General features: G+C 31.4%; 1 protein-coding gene across 1 annotated transcript; it reads right to left on the minus strand.

Annotated features, from left to right (window-relative positions):
• Window positions 1–172: 172 nt before the first annotated feature.
• LOC142611311 (large ribosomal subunit protein P2-like) lies at window positions 173–2,230 on the minus strand. The gene is made up of 3 exons (XM_075783419.1): window positions 2,074–2,230; window positions 796–1,028; window positions 173–410 (listed from the first exon to the last, which is right to left on the minus strand). Exons 1-3 carry the CDS (start codon window positions 2,159–2,161, stop codon window positions 384–386), a joined length of 348 nt encoding a protein of 115 aa, XP_075639534.1. The 5' UTR covers window positions 2,162–2,230; the 3' UTR covers window positions 173–383.
• Between the last annotated feature and the right edge of the window lie 16,405 nt (window positions 2,231–18,635).

Here is an 18,635-nt window from a genome sequence, read left to right on the forward strand (position 1 = left end):
AAATTGTTTGTGAAGCAGTATCGAAGACAGATTGAAGTGTATGTATATAGTAAATTGTTTGTGAAGCAGTACTGAAGATTACTGCAAGTCAAACAATTTACTTGGTCTCTGTTTGCTTCACAAATATTTAGGTGTGAGAGCAACTCCTTGAAGATTATAGCAAATCCACCCATTGCAAGAAAAAAGACAGACATGATATCCATAACATAACAAACCAAATTCGCATATTCTGATAAATTAAAATCAGCATAGCTACACTCATAAGGCGTCTTTTCTACCTAATGTTCACTGAAACTAGGTTACTCCACGAGTAAAATTCAACATCTAATTAGGAACTCTGAATTTGAGAAAGGCTGCGAACGGAGAGAAAAACAATCACCCCCTTAATCAAAGAGACCAAAGAGACCACCCTGCAACAAGTTCAAGTAAAAGAGAAAACAATTAGATAAGATCCAACAGTTCAGATACATCTATATAATTTTTTTTTTCAGTACCTGCAAACATAAGTAGTATGATATGATGGTTTCAGAAAGGCATGTTATGATATGATCCTTACACGCAGCATATTGGCATATGCACCACACAAATGACTCAAATGATAATGCATGTTAATAAAGCATGTACAACTCCTTCTCACAACATGGGCAAGAAATAGTTTTATGATTTGCAATATGCAACTTTCAACTGAAATCTTCATGCAAAAAAGTGCAGACTATGATTTGGGCAATTTTCAAAATATGAGTGGTGCAAAATTAATGTACTAGTTCCAAAAGGATTATGTCAAGAAAGGCTTACATCTTCCTCCTCTGACTCCTCTTTTTCCTCTTTCTTAGACTCAACAGCAGCAGGAGCAGCGGCAGCGGCAGCAGTATCAGCACCACCTGCAACTGCCACTGCAACTGCAGCACCACCACCAGAAGGCACTGAGGCCAGCTTCTCTCGCCCAGCAGCAAGAAGTTCTGTTATGTCTTTTCCCTTAACTTGTGACAGAAGAAGCTCAATCTTGTCATCATCAGCTTCAGCACCAACTGTAAACCATGAAACAATAAAGAAGTCTCAGCCAATTGTGGTACATTAATGCAAGGGGGATTTCCATAATAGAGAAAAACAAATTAACAACTTGTGCTACAAGGCTCGTCTCCAAAATTCCCACAAATGTTATTCATAGGCCACATTGAATTTATGAAAAATAGTAAATACCCAACAAAACTAAGCAAACAGATAATCCAAAATCGGCATTATAGAATCTAACGGTAACACAATGAATATCTTATTAACAGTCTTATGTATGGTCTCTAATAATAAGAAGTCACATTATTCACAACTCCCATTCCCACACTAGTTAACATAAGTCACATTATATTGAATTGAAACAATGGCACTCCCAACTCCCAAGCCAAAAGATGGGTCAATAATATTTTTCTCTCTCCAAAATAAGAAACAAAAAAAAAAATAATAATAATAATAATAAGGGTAAAATACTATTTTAATCCCTAAACTTTACCTAAAGTTTTTTTTCTCATCCTCATATTTGAAGAAGTCCAATTTTCGTCTTTAAACTATTGAAAATTTTATATTTCTTCCCTAAGCTATTGAAGTTTTTTTTTTTTTTTTAATTTTTTTTTATATCCTTAAAACTTTATTTTTCATACCTAAACTATTGAAAAAAATGTTCTTTTTGCATCCCTATTTTGTTTCTAATTATTGAAAATTTTTTTTTCTAAACTATTGAAAAAATTCTTCACAAAGTTTATGGATGAAAAAATAACTTTTTAGAGTTTAGGAACAAAATATAAACTTTTGTTAGAGTTTAGAGACCAAAATAATATTTTACACTAATAATAATAAAATTCTACACATAGACAAAACATATATATATATATATATATATATTAAAAATATAAAATTGTAAATCCCTTTTTGCAATTTATCCTAAAACCAAGAAAACATGAGTAATGTATAACAAAAAACCACTCATACATAGATCTATACAAAACAAACATGTTTGTACAAGTAAACAAGTAAAAAAAAAAGAAGGTTTTTTTTTTTTTTTTTTGAGTGTGAAAAAATAACCAGAGCCGAGAATGTTCTTGATGTCTTCGGCAGAAGGGGTGGTGTTCCCTCCCAACACAGCAAGCAAATACGCAGCGACCACCTTCATCTTTCTCTACTCAACAACTCACAATTAACCCTAGCAATCCAAATTTTTAGAGGCAACAAAATAAAGGTTGAGAAAGAGGGTTTTACACTAGGGCTTTTGTAGTAGGACGTGGAGTACAAGAAACGTGCCTGTTTGGTTCGGGTTCAAATTCCAAATCGGGTCTGGGCTTAGCATGCAGGCCTATCTTGTGATCTCTTAGTTTAAAAAAAAAAAAAAAAAAAATTTAGAATACTAAATATTTTTGGAGAGAAGGTTGTTTTTAAAAAAAAACTTATAGTGGTGTATATATAAAAGTAACTCTTTGATACACAGTATAAGTTTTAAACTTCCTTTACTCACACCTCTTAGTCTTTCTTAGAACCACATGTATATATAATTTATTTTTTAACCTTTTATTTTTAATTTTCCTAGTGTTGGTATCCATAACTCTTCGAATATTATCTGGTAGTTTCTTGTGTAGTTTCCTGTTTCTCATATGCAAGTAATTATGATGAGAAATTTTTTAGGAGTGGCCTTAATATGTTGGTTAGGAATTTTGAATCTAGAATCTTATGGGACTTTGGGAACTCAATTAAAGTTTTTAGTGTATAATAAAAGAAAGTTTAAAGACACAACAAAATATTGCAACAACTTCATAATATCCTTATTTTCAGTTGAGGTGGTCCAGGTCTAATATTTTATATTCTATTTAATTTTATTTTGACATATGAGAGATTGACATCTTAGCTGTTGTGAAAATATTGTGATAATTTCATTAATTTGTTGTGTTGTAAAACAAATCGTATAGTAATTATTAAAAGAAAAATGATATGTCTACAATATTTTTACAACAAATCTTAAGTGGCAGGTTGTTACTGGTTGTTATTGTTGAGGCAAAGAAGTAATCTTAGTGTTAAGTTCAAACTTGAACTAATAACAACTAATTACTTATGATTTATTGTGAAAATGTTGTAAACATGTTGTGGACGTAGTACATCTCTTATTAAAATAGTTTCAATTATATGAGTAGAAGGTTTTATTTATTTTATATATAATTTTTCTTCATTTCATATATAATTATAATTAATCCATGCATTAATTAATTGGGAAACTGTGGTTAGTACTACCACTTTTGGGGAAATCTCAAGATAGCTCATGAAAAGGAGCTATCATGAATGTCACGATTTTCTTTTTCTTCATAGAAAAATCGATGCACAGCAGTACAAGGGTACAAGGCCAACTGAATAAACGAGTAGGTTATTCACATCAAGATTATGAAAATGTATGAGATAGTATAACTACATCCATAACTACGTAGAACTGTGTGAGAATGACTCATTATAACATACAGGGTTTGTTCTTTGCCTCTGTTTATATCAAAAGTCATAGGTGGGCATGGAGTGGTCGCAATTTGGACAAAAATTCATGTCAGCCAAAGCCCACAATCTTTACTGGACCTCATTACCATGTGCTAAAGCTATGTAGCTACTGGACTCAGGCCTGTTAACTGTTATAATATCGGGGAAGGGGAAATCCTAATAAAGCAAGGGCACAGACCAATGAAGCCACAAGTTTTTCTCTAAGAGCCTATTTTATTGGTAAGGTTTTTGATTCTTTTAAGTTTAAGTTTTTAGATCAAGAGTCTTATAGCTCAACTAATACGTTTTAACGTTTTTATTAGAAACGTCTAGGATTTAAATTCCCAGATCCCATTATTGTAAGTATTGAAATATCAAAAAATTAAAATTTTTGGCTCCTTAAATTGTTGAGATATCATGTCTTATTATTTTAAGGGGGAGAAAGAAAACAATCTAGGTTTCTGTTATAGTGAGGTATTATAAGGTTTTCACAGTCCAATCATATTTACTTGGAAAAAAAATACTCCAATTATATAAGACCTTACTTTTTTTTTATGATCATGTTTTTAACTACTTTTTTTAATATTTTTTGGTAATATTACAAGACGAATAATTATTAGTATATTCTATTTTAAAAGAAACTCTTTTTATTGGGTGCTATTGCCTAAATGGTCTAATGATTGAGCCGCCTCTGCTTTGAATTAATGGGAGACAATGCTGAACCAACATTCCTTTAAACACAAAGCCAAATAATTATCTGAGTCCTTAATTGAATAAATTGAAGTTCAACATAAGAGCATTGAGCCACCTGTAATCACATCAAATAGATTAAAATTACAATCCTCTCATACACCAACAAACGAACACAACCTATACGGTGAAGTACTTTGTGAAGTTTTTGAGCTCATTTCTCCATTATTAGGTCTTTGAATCGATCTAAATTTGTTGTCTTCTTCTTCTTTTTTGTTGGTGACACTATTTGTTTGATAAAAATCTCTTAGTGGTGTAAGGATTATTATGTATACGGCTTTTGAGGTGTCTGATTGACTTGTAGGGTCCTTGAGCCATCTTTATCTGACGGGGTTTTGAAACATGACGTGGTGGAACAGAAAGCTCTGTACCATGCAAATGTAAAAACACTTTGAACAATTGGCATTGGTTTTAGTTGTCCACTTCACAACAAAAAATGGTCTCATGATTTTTTTTCAAAATTAAAAAAAAAAAAATTTCATTACTAAAGTAAGAGTATCAGCATTAATTTTTCTAATTCTATCCTATTTTATCATCCTAAAAACTTACTTTATCAATTATACCATATACATCCAATCTCTAAAACTCTCTCTATTTTTTTCCCATTTTATTTAAATATTCTTTTTTATTCCTTTTTTTTACTATTTTTTTTTTCTCTTCCTTTTCTTCTTTTTCTCCCTCAACCTCTAGCACCGGCCACAACTAAACAAACAATCACCACTGCGCCACCACCATGCCCACCACGCCACTGGAACGCCCACCACGCCACCACCACCCCCTGCCCAACAAAATCCCACCGGAACCAAAAACCCAAAATCAAAAATCAAAAATCAAAAAAAAAAACCCACCAAGTATCCACTAAAAACCAAGCAAACCCATAGCAACCCAATTAACCAAACGCCGGCCACCAAACCTAGAAACTGGCCACCATGTCAACACCACCAAACCCACCAAACACCGGTCTCTATGCCGATCTCCACGTCGTCTCCACCGCATTGACCTCCAGCCACCACACCCATCTCAGTCGTGCCACCAACCTCGCCACCACACCGATTCAAAGCAACTGACTAGAACGTGACTATTGGAGCCAAATGCCGGTCTCTAATGCTGGTCTCCATCATGCCGATCTAAAAATCCATCACCTATGACAGACAACCCCCCACGCCAACATATAGAGAAGAGGGAGATGGAGAGAAAAAATAAAGAAAAGAGAAAATGAGGAAAGAGAGAGGGAGAGAAGGGAGTCAAAAACGGAATAAAAAATCATTTTTATTTTTACCATTGAGCTACAGTGCGATTCTATGTTTAGAATTGCATTGTAGCTTTATTGTATTTTTTTTTTTTTTTTTACAATTGTTACAAAACTCATCATTCGATGGAGTGGCATTTTGGGCCTCAATTGCAAAATAAGCCTACATTTAATATATAGCACATTCATTGTTGATGCTCTAAATTAAATTATCTTTAGGAAGCAAGTAAAGTTTTATTCTGTCCGTAGATTCTAATAAAATCTCTTATTATTAAATAAAAATTTAATATTCAACCCGTAATTATCATATAAAATAATTGATATCTTGATGCGATAAGAACAATAAATCAATTATAAAGTAATGCTGTAAGTTAAATTTTTTAATTTTTTTATCTATATGATAACAAATTGTCACACCCACTCTTTTGGACTACTAGGTTTTCCCACATGCCACTGACACGAGAGTCATGACGTTTATGCAACAATAATTATAGTGAAACTGGGACAATTTTTGGGGAGGTATATGATCCGAATAATATATTAAATGAAAACATGTGAGTAAATACAATATTTAAGAAGCTAAAAGTCAGTTCAGAAATCTAATTAATTATGGGTGGAACTATTAAGAATATTTGTCTTGCATGGTTCTGAATATTGTAAAGTGATCTTAATTCATAAAAATCATAATCTATCTGTTGCATCTTGGGCCCGCTTTAATTGTCACTTATAAAAAATATGCATTAGTCCTGGAATCTTCAATTTCTTTAGCTTGACTTGTCCTTGTCTATCTTTCTCAATTTTATTCATAACTTAGAAGCCCACATTTGTAAGGTTTTTGTCATCCCTTCAAAAAGAGAGGAAGATAAGACACATGCACAGTATATTAAGTGAGCAAAAGCAGCATCAAGATGTGTTATCTTTTGAATAATTCGAATGATACAACTTTTTAAATTTTTTTTATTTTTTATAATTATATACTGATTATAGTTGCTATCTCAATAAATTATGATTTTATGTGGGATTAACATTATTCTTATTTTTAGGATTAGGTGTGTCCACTTGTTGGTCAGAGTTGAGTTACGGGGCGCGGTTATTACTTTTTAACTTTGGGTGTGACTTGTGAGATTGGGTCTTTGGGCGGTTGTCAAGTTGTGATTATTCCTTTAAAAAAAAAAAAATTAATACATTTATTTCCTTAGACTCTTTTTTTGGTAACAAAACAGGGAAAATTTATAAAAAAAAATTAAAAACAATAAGAGGAAATATTATTGTTATATATTTTGTGTAGTGATATTATTATTATTATTATTATTATTATTATTATTTTGGTATAAGTTGCTTCGTAAAGTCATGTTGTCCCACAAATATAATTAATTTCTGATACTAATGTCCTGTGCAATGCTTAGATGATATTATAATAATGTTTTGTTAAAAAAATCACATATAAATATTTATAAATAGTGTATAATAAAATAATATTAAAATTAGATTCAAGTGAAAGTGATATTATATTACTATTCATAATTAGTTGCTATTTCAATAAATTGTGATTTGCTGTGTGATTAACATTACTCTTGTCTTTAGGATTAGGTACATCCACTTGCTGATTAGAGTTATGGGTTGGATTATTACATTTTAATGACTTTGGCGTGAGGTCTTATAAAAAAATAAAAATAAAAACCTTTGGGTGTGAGGTTGGGTCTTCTGCCACTTGCTGATCAGAGTTATGGTTGGATTATTACATTTTAATAACTTTGGCGTGAGGTCTTTTAAAAAAATAAAAAATAAAAAACCTTTGGGTGTGAGGTTGGGTCTTCGGCAGGTGGGTAGGTGGTGATTATTCCCTTTTAAAAAATAAAAATAAAATATTGCTTTTATTTCCTCAGACTTTCATGGTAACAAAAACAAACAGAGAAGGTTTATATATATAAAAGACAAAGTAAGTTGACTTGTTGCACTATTTCAATTGATGATAAAAAGAGCTTATCAAAAACGGACGTAATAAATTAAAATTTTATTGTAAAATATATATATATATATAAACAATAAGATTATTATTTCATTGGAATTATGGATGTATGTACTCATCCATATACTACCATTCAGGTCAACAAATCCTAAACACGTGATCGGTGATCCCATCACTGTCCCTAAAAGTCTTAACAATGCCAGTGAGGAAAATATTGTGAAACTTACAAAAAGATAAAGGTAATGGCTAAAACTACCACTATAGCGCCAATTAATAACCGGAAGACTAATTTTTGCCACTAAGGGTCCGTTTGGATACAGCTTATTGCTGAAAACTGAAAACTGAAAACTGAAAACACTGTACCAAAATAATTTTTAAATGTGTGAATAGTGCTGTGGGTCCCATTTTTAATTTTAAAAAATCTGAAAAGTGAAGTTGTGGGTCCCATGAACAGTACACGGGACCCACAAATGTGCTGAAAAGTCAGCAAAAGCGGGTTACTGTTCATGCACAGTGCATGAACAGTAGCCGCTGTCCCCTTGACCCGTGCATCAGCAGAAATAAAAAAAAAAAAAAAAAAAAACGCAGCAGCAGCAGACGCAGACGCAGGATAATCTGTATCCAAACCGCACCTAATTGAAGAAAAGGTTCTGAGAGAATTTGCATTCCTGACTAGGTCAGAGTTTGTGTTCAATTAGAGTAGATATTCCCTATATAGAATTATTAGTTTATGTGTGTGTTTGGCATGATAAAATTTATTGGCTTATTTTATTATTTAACTTATTTTTGTTGCTATTTATGACTCACTGCACTTTTTTGTGTATGTTTGGCAACACTTATTTTTGTCAACTTATTTTACTATTCAGTTTATTTTTGTTACTATTTATGGACCCTATTGTACTTTTTGGTACTATTTATAAGTCACACCATATTATTTTAGTTAACTTTTACCTTTATCTATAGTAATTTTAGCAAAAAATTTTCAGTTTCAGCAAAATAAGGGAATCCCAAACAGACCCTAAGTGTTAAAAAATTAAAGCTACCTTAAAAGTTAAAACCGTTTTATGATGATATATTTAATCAAATCTCCGATTTATATTTGATGTGTAGTTAGAATTTTTGAATCCTATGTCTTTTATTCATTGACAAGAAATTTTACAAAAAAATTTACTAATTACAATTGACTTCTCACTAACTACACAACCTTATGGGTGGTATCCTTCATCGTTAATTTGGAAGTTCACCCTTAATTCAAGTGGGCTGTTGGAGGATATTCATAATAATATTACCAAAAACCAATTCCAAGAGATTATCCTAGTAGCTTTTACCTTTTAAGGTCTCATGATATAGGTCCATGAGATCATATATTTAAAGTTATTTGCATAGTGTACGTGCGACGGGGAACTATATACACACCTAGTAAAATAGTTGGGTATTCTAAGAGCTCTACATACTTATGTTAACAAAAAAAACAAAAAACAAAAACAAAAACAAAAACAAAAATAAAAGAAAAAAAGAAACTAGGAAGAAGCGTTTGAAATAGCCCTTGGCTATGGAATGTAGGCTTGAATTGAGTTTAGACTCTAGAATCTAAACCTCCCTTTTATTGAGGCAACATGGTTTAGTTATGAAGGTATATATCATTATATCTATCGGGGGAGGAAATAAATAATCACCTTTGAATAATTCGATTTGAGTGGTACCTCCAAACATCTCCATAGAGGACGTCTAGGGTTCTATCGATCAACCCAAAAAAACTCTTAATGTAGAGAAAAAAAAAAGGTGAATAACTCATTATTATGTGCCATTTACAATGAACTATCTTTACTTTGTACATCTTCGAAATTTTATTTTTGTCAACACAAGGACTAATTAAGTATTGACCTTAACAATTACTACAAGCATGCACGTTTTTAGTCCTTTTGATGCCTCTTCATACCTTCTAATGGGAAATGAGTTTCATATTCTATTTCAAGTTAAAACAATTTTTTAATGGAAGGTAGAGAAAAATAAAGATGATAGAGAGAGAAAATAGGGAGCATGTGGAGGGTTGGTAACTTGAGATTTAGGATATATTAATAAAATAATAATAATAATAATAATGACCCAAAGATTATTTCAAGTATATGTAGGGAACATCATGATATGGTTGACACTAGCTGGATCAATCAATCACTGTGATAGGAAATTCTCTATCACTTTGAAAACAGTTTGTCTTATACAATAAAAACCAGTTATCATGAAACGGAGATTCAAATCCCAATATATATTCTCTATCGTCCATAACGTGGCTACATGGGAAGCTTCTTCTCATATAAAGTGACCTAATCTTATATGTTATTCCTTTCATGTCCTTTCGGGTCTTTGTTAGAGGTAAGGAAGCTAGGCTAGTTCCCTGTGAATTGGTCTTTGTTTTTTGGATTGTTTTCCTTTGATTTCTAATGAAGTATTCTTATTTAGGGGGAAAAAAGAGAGATATTCTTGGTAAAGTAATTATCCATTCAAGCACATAAAAAACTTTTACTATAATTGATGTACTTTTTTTCAATTAACTGTGGGCACGCCGGCCACCTCTCTATTTTTTTGTTGTTGTTGTTGTTGTTGTTGTTTTTCTATCTTTATTGCATTATTTTCAATGTAACCAAGTGTAATTGATGCCATTTATATCATATATCCACTCAAATGGTTTATCACCGCAATTTTTCTTGCCCAAAAATTCTAATGTCGCATAAAATGCTACAATTATAATAGATTGTGAGTGGTAAAGAAAAATTGGTTGGTTTATGTGAAATTAATGGGTAGCCAATCATAATCTAACATCTAGAATAGTTGTGAGAAACATTGTGACATTTTATGTGATACTAAAAATACTTGAGGATAGTTTTCCCGAAAAAAGAAAAAAAAAATTGCCTAGAGGAGGTTGTTTAAAGTTTAAAGCAATCTATCAGAGCAAATCATTTTTATTTTTTGAAACAAAATCAGAGGAAAGCATTAAAGATTAAATAAAAGAGCCTTTATATCTTCCTCATGAACACCGTTGATTGATTCAAAAAGTGCATAGCATACTCAAATGATGCTCTTTCTAAGTCTTTCTTAGCATGCGTTTGGATTGGGCATTTTGCCCAATCCTTGCTTTGTGCGTTCCCATAGATATTGTTTACAAATCCACAAAAATATTTAAATACAGATTTCAATATAAATTTAAGTCCCACAATATTATTTATACATTTAAAAATTATTTTTTTTACAGTATTTTTAACAATAAATTTTTAATTTTCAACAAATAAGCGGTATTCAAATTTACCTTTAATTTGGAAAGGTCAAATGCCAATGCAAAGTTTTTTTGTTGTTCAAATGCAAATCTAAGTGAAACACGTACTTACCCTTATCCTTGCATGAAAGCATTAATTTTTAGAGTACTCTGTTTTAAGATGAGGCTTTTTTAAGAAAAAAAACCATTGAAAATATTATCTTAATAAATTGTGTTTTTGTTTTCTGGGTAAAAGAAAAATGTAAAATCACAACAAAAACGGAGTTATCATGTTTAAATTTTTTAAAGTCTTCTTCATGCTCTTTGAAAAAAACAGTTTGCAAAAAATCTGACAAACAAAAAGTGGTCTCAAAGTGCCAGCTATGACCAAACAAATTTTGCTTTTGTTTTCAACACAGATTATATGACTTTGACTTCGTTTTTACGGTCTTTGGGTAAACTCCGAACTGCAAAGTCTGGGACTTCGAAGAAGGAGGGATGCATATTACATAATCTTTGAATTCCTTTTTATTTTTGTTTGTTTTTTCTTTTTAGGTTTGAATACAAAAAAAAAAAAAAAAAAATTCTGCGTTTTCATTTATAGTGAAAACGAGTGAAGTGACATGTTCACTAATTTCTTAAAAATGACTAGGACACATCAAGTCATCCACTATTAAATTCCATCAAGTCAGACCTGCACAGTTACTAAAGTGACCCGTGTAAATTTAAAAAAATATAATTTTCTTAAAATAGAGAATAATAGCTAAACCGAAAAAAGTGTATTTCATACTCAAATTAGGTATTTAAAACAAATTTCTAAATAAACTCAAATGTGAAAATGTGTTTTTTTTTCCCTATATTCAACTTCTTAAAAAGAATAATAAAACACTATTTATTTTGTAGAACCAAATATCACCTTGCAGTCTCCACAATTGATTTGACTCCATAGTTTTTTGTTATCCACAAAAAAGAAAAAGTGCAATTGATTTGTCCTCGATATCACTCATGACTTTTGGAACCCAGCTGTGCGCTGTAGTGTTGTACTATGCGTACGTTAGGAACAATTAGTTATTTTTATTATTGATTTATTTTATTTAAAAAGAAAATTAGATAAAAGTATGTCTGTACAATAAATAAATGAGTTTTGAAAGGTTACCTACTTTTGGCAGTGGTATTTAATCAACAACTCCTTTATTTAAATAATATAATATATATTTTCGTAATATTTTTTTATTCGCATATATTTTTACAATACTAAAATAATGTTAATAAAATAATATTACTGAACAGTCTCGTATATTTTAAAAATAACTTTTTATGAAAATGAAAATACATGGGATTTTCTATTGAAAAGGTTGAAGGGAGTAATTTATTAATATGCGTCTTTGCCTATTCGGTGCATGTGGATGTGGCTAGCTTTTGATTCGGTCAATGCGTATAAATTGATACGGATAAGTACTTCACCCCATACCTTGATGAATAGTTGAATACAGAACACTAATTTTATCTCATTTTAAAATTTGAAGGTGAACCCCAACATTTGACTAAGAAGTCAACTGTTGAATCCATGGGCCATGCATAATTTTATCCCTGCTTTATAAATCCTTTTGAATGCCATTTGAAGTTATGCGCTTATCAAAGCTCAAAAGGATGTTTAAGTTTAAAGTATTTCTCAAACTCATAAGGATGTTGAGGTTTAAAGTTTAAACATTAACAAGGTAAGATGGTGTGACAAATAAATCTTTATTAGATGGGTTCATTTAAATGATGATCCCTTTACACGAGAAACTAAAAATATATAATGTCAAGAGTTTTTTAATTCAATCTTGAATTATCTTTTCCTATTTGTTGTGATTGGTAAGAAAAATATCACTTTATATTTTCCTTTTGATGATATATACATATTGTACAATCTTTTTGATACCGTATGCATTTACGGATATCAAACCGAACACATTCTAAGCATAATGTTCCTCTAAGAAAATTAGTGTATTTTAAAAAAAGCAAAAAATGTTATCTTTAAAAAAAATATTATATAAAGCGTCCTTCGTTATTTTTATTGGCAATTATCAAACATAGTAAACATAAGAGAGCCCTAGTGTAGAACAAGCACTTCTTATCTGAATGAAATTTATAGTCTTCCTAAAAAAAAAAAAAAAAAAAGAGAAGGAAAAAAAGAGTGCCCTAGTGCATCATCTAATACAATTATCTCTACTGCTAATCAGCAGAATTCTTGAGTAGTTTTCAACTATAAGCCTGGTTACAGAAAATGTACAGGAGCATTCTTTTTGTGAACTAATTGTGTGACATTGAGTCAACAAAATAATTATAATTTTTTTTTTATCATCGTAGTTATTTGATTATTTCAACACTTTGACTCCATGTAAAATGAGTGAAGGTAGCGAAATAGGATTTAAACTAGTGGAGGTAGGTCTCCAGCATATATAATAACTAGATGATAATGGGTAAGTACTCATGTACTTCTGATTTAGACCGACAATCAGCTTTTTCTGGCATGTGAACAACTCTTGAACAGCACGACAATATTGTCAATGAAGTGATGAACTCTCCGTAAAGAAAACAAAAAGAAAAATTATCGTGCTAATTTTCAGCTTAATTCTTTATTTTTAGAGATAATTACAAGAAAAATTCTAAAGTAGTATCGGAGTATAGTAAAATGGTGCTCTTTCTTCTCGTATTTATAGTGGATTCTACCATGAATTTAATGAGCAGACCCTATCATAAATATGAGAGGAGTGAGCATCATTCTCCATGCTTTAGGAGTACTTAAGAATTACTCTAATTACAATATACTACTAATTTTTTTGTTCAAATTTTTTCTCTCTCTAAATCTCTAAATACTTTATATATAAGGAAGAGCCAATTCATTTACAGAACTCTCGGTAATCCTCAGCTTAACTCATGGGAAAAAGAATCTACTTTCATTGCAAAAGATACAAATTGTACCTAAAAGGCTAAAACATGAGGCAAGCACTTAAGTAGTTCTTAAACTAAAATCCAGGGCCACATCTTAACCTCCTTGAATGTAATCAAACCCAATATTACCTTCTTAATACTAAATCAGTTTTTTCTACTAATTTGTTTCTATTTTTATCATTAAAAATTTCAATCTTGGCCAGTAGTTCATGGTTCTCACACTTCCGCATGGCTCACGCCTTGGAAAAGCCAAACCAATGACCTCCCAACCCCAATAATGTTTTTACTCTCACTAGTGTACCACGACAAGCACGTACAAAGTCAAAGTCTTTCTCATTTGGCTTTCATTCTTCGCAAAACACCAACTTGTCAAACTAGTTCTTTCATTCAAGTCTCCCTTCTAGCTTCTTAACCATTTCCATTCTTTTAACACGACAAAAATGTCGCCTTTATATTTTACAAAGCATTTGTATCGTGTGTAATAGAAAAAAAAAATGTAACTTTTACAATTAAGTCCCAAAATTACCCACGTCAATGAAGTTAAAATGCGTAAATTTGCAAAATTACTATAGTAATTATGTAAATACACACAGTTTATTGTAACTTTGTATATTATTATTTTCTTTTTTTCCTCTCACCTCTTATCTTATCGAATTTCTCTATCTCTTACTTTCTTTTTCACTTTATGAAGATGATAATAAATAAAGAATGAAAAATGATTATTTGATTAAAATAAAATGTAAAATTAATAATTTAATGTGAATAATTTTTTAAAAATGGTTACTTTCTTTTTTGCTTTGTGAAAATAATAATAAATAGAAAATAAAAAATGATTATTTGATTAAAATAAAATGTAAAATAGATAATTTGATGTGAATAATTTTAAAAAACAGTTTGGATAAAATAGAAAAAATAGGTTAGGCCTCTGCAAAACGAATTCCTATTCCTGCGGCCATGAGGATTGTCCTCTTTATACGAGAAAGACTCACTAGGGGGAGTCCTTGACCTGAGCCTGTAATTGCTATCCCCACTATCATCAAAAGAAGGGTCAGAAATGGAAAGAGTTCGCTTTCGTCGTTCGTGGCGCAACTTCCTCTTCAAATGATCAATCTCCAATTGCATGTCCTTAGCACTATTCTTATGAGAGACATGACTTCTGTTAGGATGTGTGCCCTTAAATCCTATTGTATAATACTGTGTATGACATTTTGTATAACATTATGTCGTGATTAATAAAGTTGTTTTATTATTATCTAAAATAATGGTAACATGAATATTGAGACATTATCTATAGTCCATGAGATGCATAGTATGTGATTTATGTGATTTAGTCACAGAAGATATAAATCACAAGTTTTTTGTAAACTCAGAATTTTAGTTCGTAGTCGGTGATGAAATTGGGCATTTCGTTTGCGAAGACTATAACATAGTAACTAAGATGATTTGTCTTGATCATAGAAATGAAGATTTCTAATTGGTATGTTGATATGTTTTACGAGTTAAGACATATTGAACTGGATCGCTGTGAAATTTATTATTCATTTGACATTTTATTATTCTCCTAATGACTGTTAAATAAATAACAAACTCGCGACTTCTATTTACATAAACTCTCAATCTTAAGAGGATAATGGACATGATCATGAAGTGTAGATTACTTTGATATATCATGAGTGAGGTCTAAAGATACGATCAAAACCTCAGTATGTTGGGCAACTACATTTAGTGTTGATGGAACATATATTCTTAAGATGGAATTCATAATCTCTTAACGGAGATACAAAATATTCCCTTGAGATAAGTTTAATGGGATTGGTTATTCAAAGTGTTAGGCTTAACCACTTCAGTAAAGAATTACTAAAGTATATATTTATGGAATTAGTTTTCATAAATATATGATGAATAACTTAAAAAATTAAACCAGGTACTCAAGGAATTAAGATGTAGTAATTTTCAAAGTAACAGTCTATATTCATGATTTTGTATTACTATGAATATTTTATGAAAGAGTTGCATGTACAATAAAATCTTGGAATATAATTTATAAATAAGGCCTAGAGTGCAACTATATTTATATAGTGGTATTAAATATAGGCATAAATGCACTTTTAGTCCTTACAGTTTGGCTTTTTTTCATTTTAGTCCTTGCATTTTAATTTTACCACTTTTAGTTCCTAAATCAATTAACGTGTTTCATTTTGATCATTTCTGTTAGCTCACCAACGAAAATTACTTAGTTGGCAAACGGATACTAACGTGGCCAATTAAAAAATAATAAAAAAATTTAATTAGCATTAAAAAAATGCCATGTCAGCTTCTATATAAAAAAAAATTTATTAATCCATTTTAACAAAATTAAAAACAGTAAAAAACATCAATGTAGATCTAATTAATTTTGACCAAGAACACAATCACAAATTTAAACACCAAAGCAAGAAAGCACAAACCCAGAACGCCATAAAACCTCAACCACCATGAATCCTGTATTCTGAGTTGCACCTGAAACCCACGGCCGCACCATCTGCAACCCACGAAACCTCACTTGAGACCCTCTGCCACACCATCAAGCATGGCCAAACGCACCACCGTACCCATGAACCCATAACACTAACCCAGAACGCCAACGCCGTACCCACCCACTAATCTGACCACAACAAAGTTCAAACCCATATCACAACCAACAAAATGTTGTCAAAATGTTGTGCGGTGGCATGTTGTTATATGTTCAATATGGCCATCGTTGTGGTCAGCATGAACTCCTCCTCCACAGCCACCAGAATTTCATCATCATCGTCAGTTATAGCTTGCTCTCAGTTTTGGATCTCTAATTCAAAGCCATATCAAATCTGATTTGGTAGTACCAAGCTCGAGTTTCAAATGCGTGTTTGATAAATTGACTGAGAGAACTGAAGATGTTTTGTTTTTGGGAACATTAGTTGGTTGGAGATGTGGGTTTTGTGTGGACTTTGTGAAAGCGTCTTGGGTTTGATCCAAAATCAGTTTTTTAAGCAACCAGACACCAAAAAATCACATATTACAGATCCATAAAACCGCTGAAAAAAAAAATACATACCTCCAGAGGATCAAATAATCAAAATATCTGGTGAAACCCACAAAAGAAATTACAAATCCATGAAAACCCACAAAAGAAATTACCTTCTGTAAGAGATTCTGATGCCTCAACCTGGTTCTTGGGTCCTCACACGCAGCTTATAGAGAAGACTCCATAGCAACAACCCCTTCCATCTTCTTCATCACATCAAACCCAAAAAAAAGAACCGAAAATTAAAGAGAAAGAGAGAGTAGATTGGGAGAGAAAGAGAGAGTGTGGAAATGTGGATGATGAAAGAGAAGGGAGAAGAGTTTATGTTTGTTATTGTGTTATTTGTGTTTGTGATCTTGCGTTAATGTTTGTGTTTTTTTTGTTTTGTTCTGGGTTTGTGCTTCATCTTCTTGCGTTGGTGTTTAAATTTGTGATTATGTACTTAGTCAAAATTAATTAGATTTGCGTTGATGTTTTTTATTGTTTTTAATTTTGTTTTTTGTTTTTTAATTTTGTTAAAATGGATTAATAATTTTTTTTATATAGAAGCTGACATGGAATTTTTTTAATGCTAATTAAATTTTTTTATTATTTTTTAATTGGCCACGTCAGCATCCGTTTGCCATCTAAGCAATTTTCGTTGGTGGGCTAATGGAAATAACCAAAATAAAATGCGGTAATTGATTTAGGGACTAAAAGTGGTAAAATTAAAATGTAAAGACTAAAATGGAAAAAAACCAAAATGTAGGGACTAAGCGTTCGTTTGGGTAACGCTGAATGCGTCCAGTGTTCAGCATTCCCTTCTTTTCTTTGTTTTTTTGTTTTTTTGTTTTTTTTTCACTGCCGCATCTGTCCTTTAGGAGACAAAAGTCACTGTGCGTGCACAGTGCACGCACTGTTCACGTACTTTTCAGCAATTTTTTAATTAAAAGTGGGTCCCACGGTATTATTTACACATTTAAAAATTATATTGCTACAGTGTTTTCAGTTTTTAGCTGTATCCAAACGGACCCTAAAAGTGCATTTACGCCTTAAATATAGTTAATAGTAACTTTAGACTTGTCAAGAATTGATAAAAAATCCCAAGGCCCATTGAAACTAGTGTCTTATTGGTTCTACTTCAAGTCACACACTTAAACCCAATTGAAAATGCCAAAAAAGTTAGCCCAATTAAATAATCAATTTGATACAAAGGGTGAAACATACAAAATTTTTATGAAGGATAAACACTCTTGTGAAATGGTGTATGTGTGAGTGTAAACCACTATCTCTTATTCTCCCTTGAACTGATTGAGAGACCACACTTCTTGGGTGTTAGTGGAATTGGAGTAAAGATTAAAAGTGTTCCCAAGTGTTTTTGATCTTTGTTTTGAAATTTACCACACTAAGGTATACTCTCTTGTTCTTAAATTCTGAAACTTACATAGTGCATGTTATCAATTGCGAATGAAGTAGATTCGTTAATTTTCTGCTACGTATATTGTATGTGATACAAACATGTACTTATCCAACAACTTCCACCCTGAGATTGGCTCGTGCCAGTATGGGTGTGGTGCACAGTCCCCTCCCGGTCCCTTTTTTGTTTAAGACTAAGGGAATGATCTTGACGTTGGGACCCCATAAACTACGCCTGGTATGGACCTCAACCTACCATAACTGGGCGTTAAACTCATTAAAACACAAAGATTTTCCATAGACGGCGCCATACATAATTATTGTAACTTCTTATATTATTATTTTAATTTTTTTCTTTCACCTCTTATCTTATCAAATTTTTATGTTTTCTACTTTCTTTTTCGCTTTAAGAAGATAATAATAAATAAAGAATGAAAAATAATTATTGAATTAAAATAAAGGCGTAAATGCACTTTTAGTCCCTACATTTTGATCCGATTTCTATTTTGGTCTCTACATTTTATTTTTACCACTTTTAGTCCCT

The sequence above is a fragment of the Castanea sativa genome, chromosome 9 (assembly GCF_040712315.1).
Source record: "Castanea sativa cultivar Marrone di Chiusa Pesio chromosome 9, ASM4071231v1".
Lineage (NCBI taxonomy): Eukaryota > Viridiplantae > Streptophyta > Magnoliopsida > Fagales > Fagaceae > Castanea > Castanea sativa.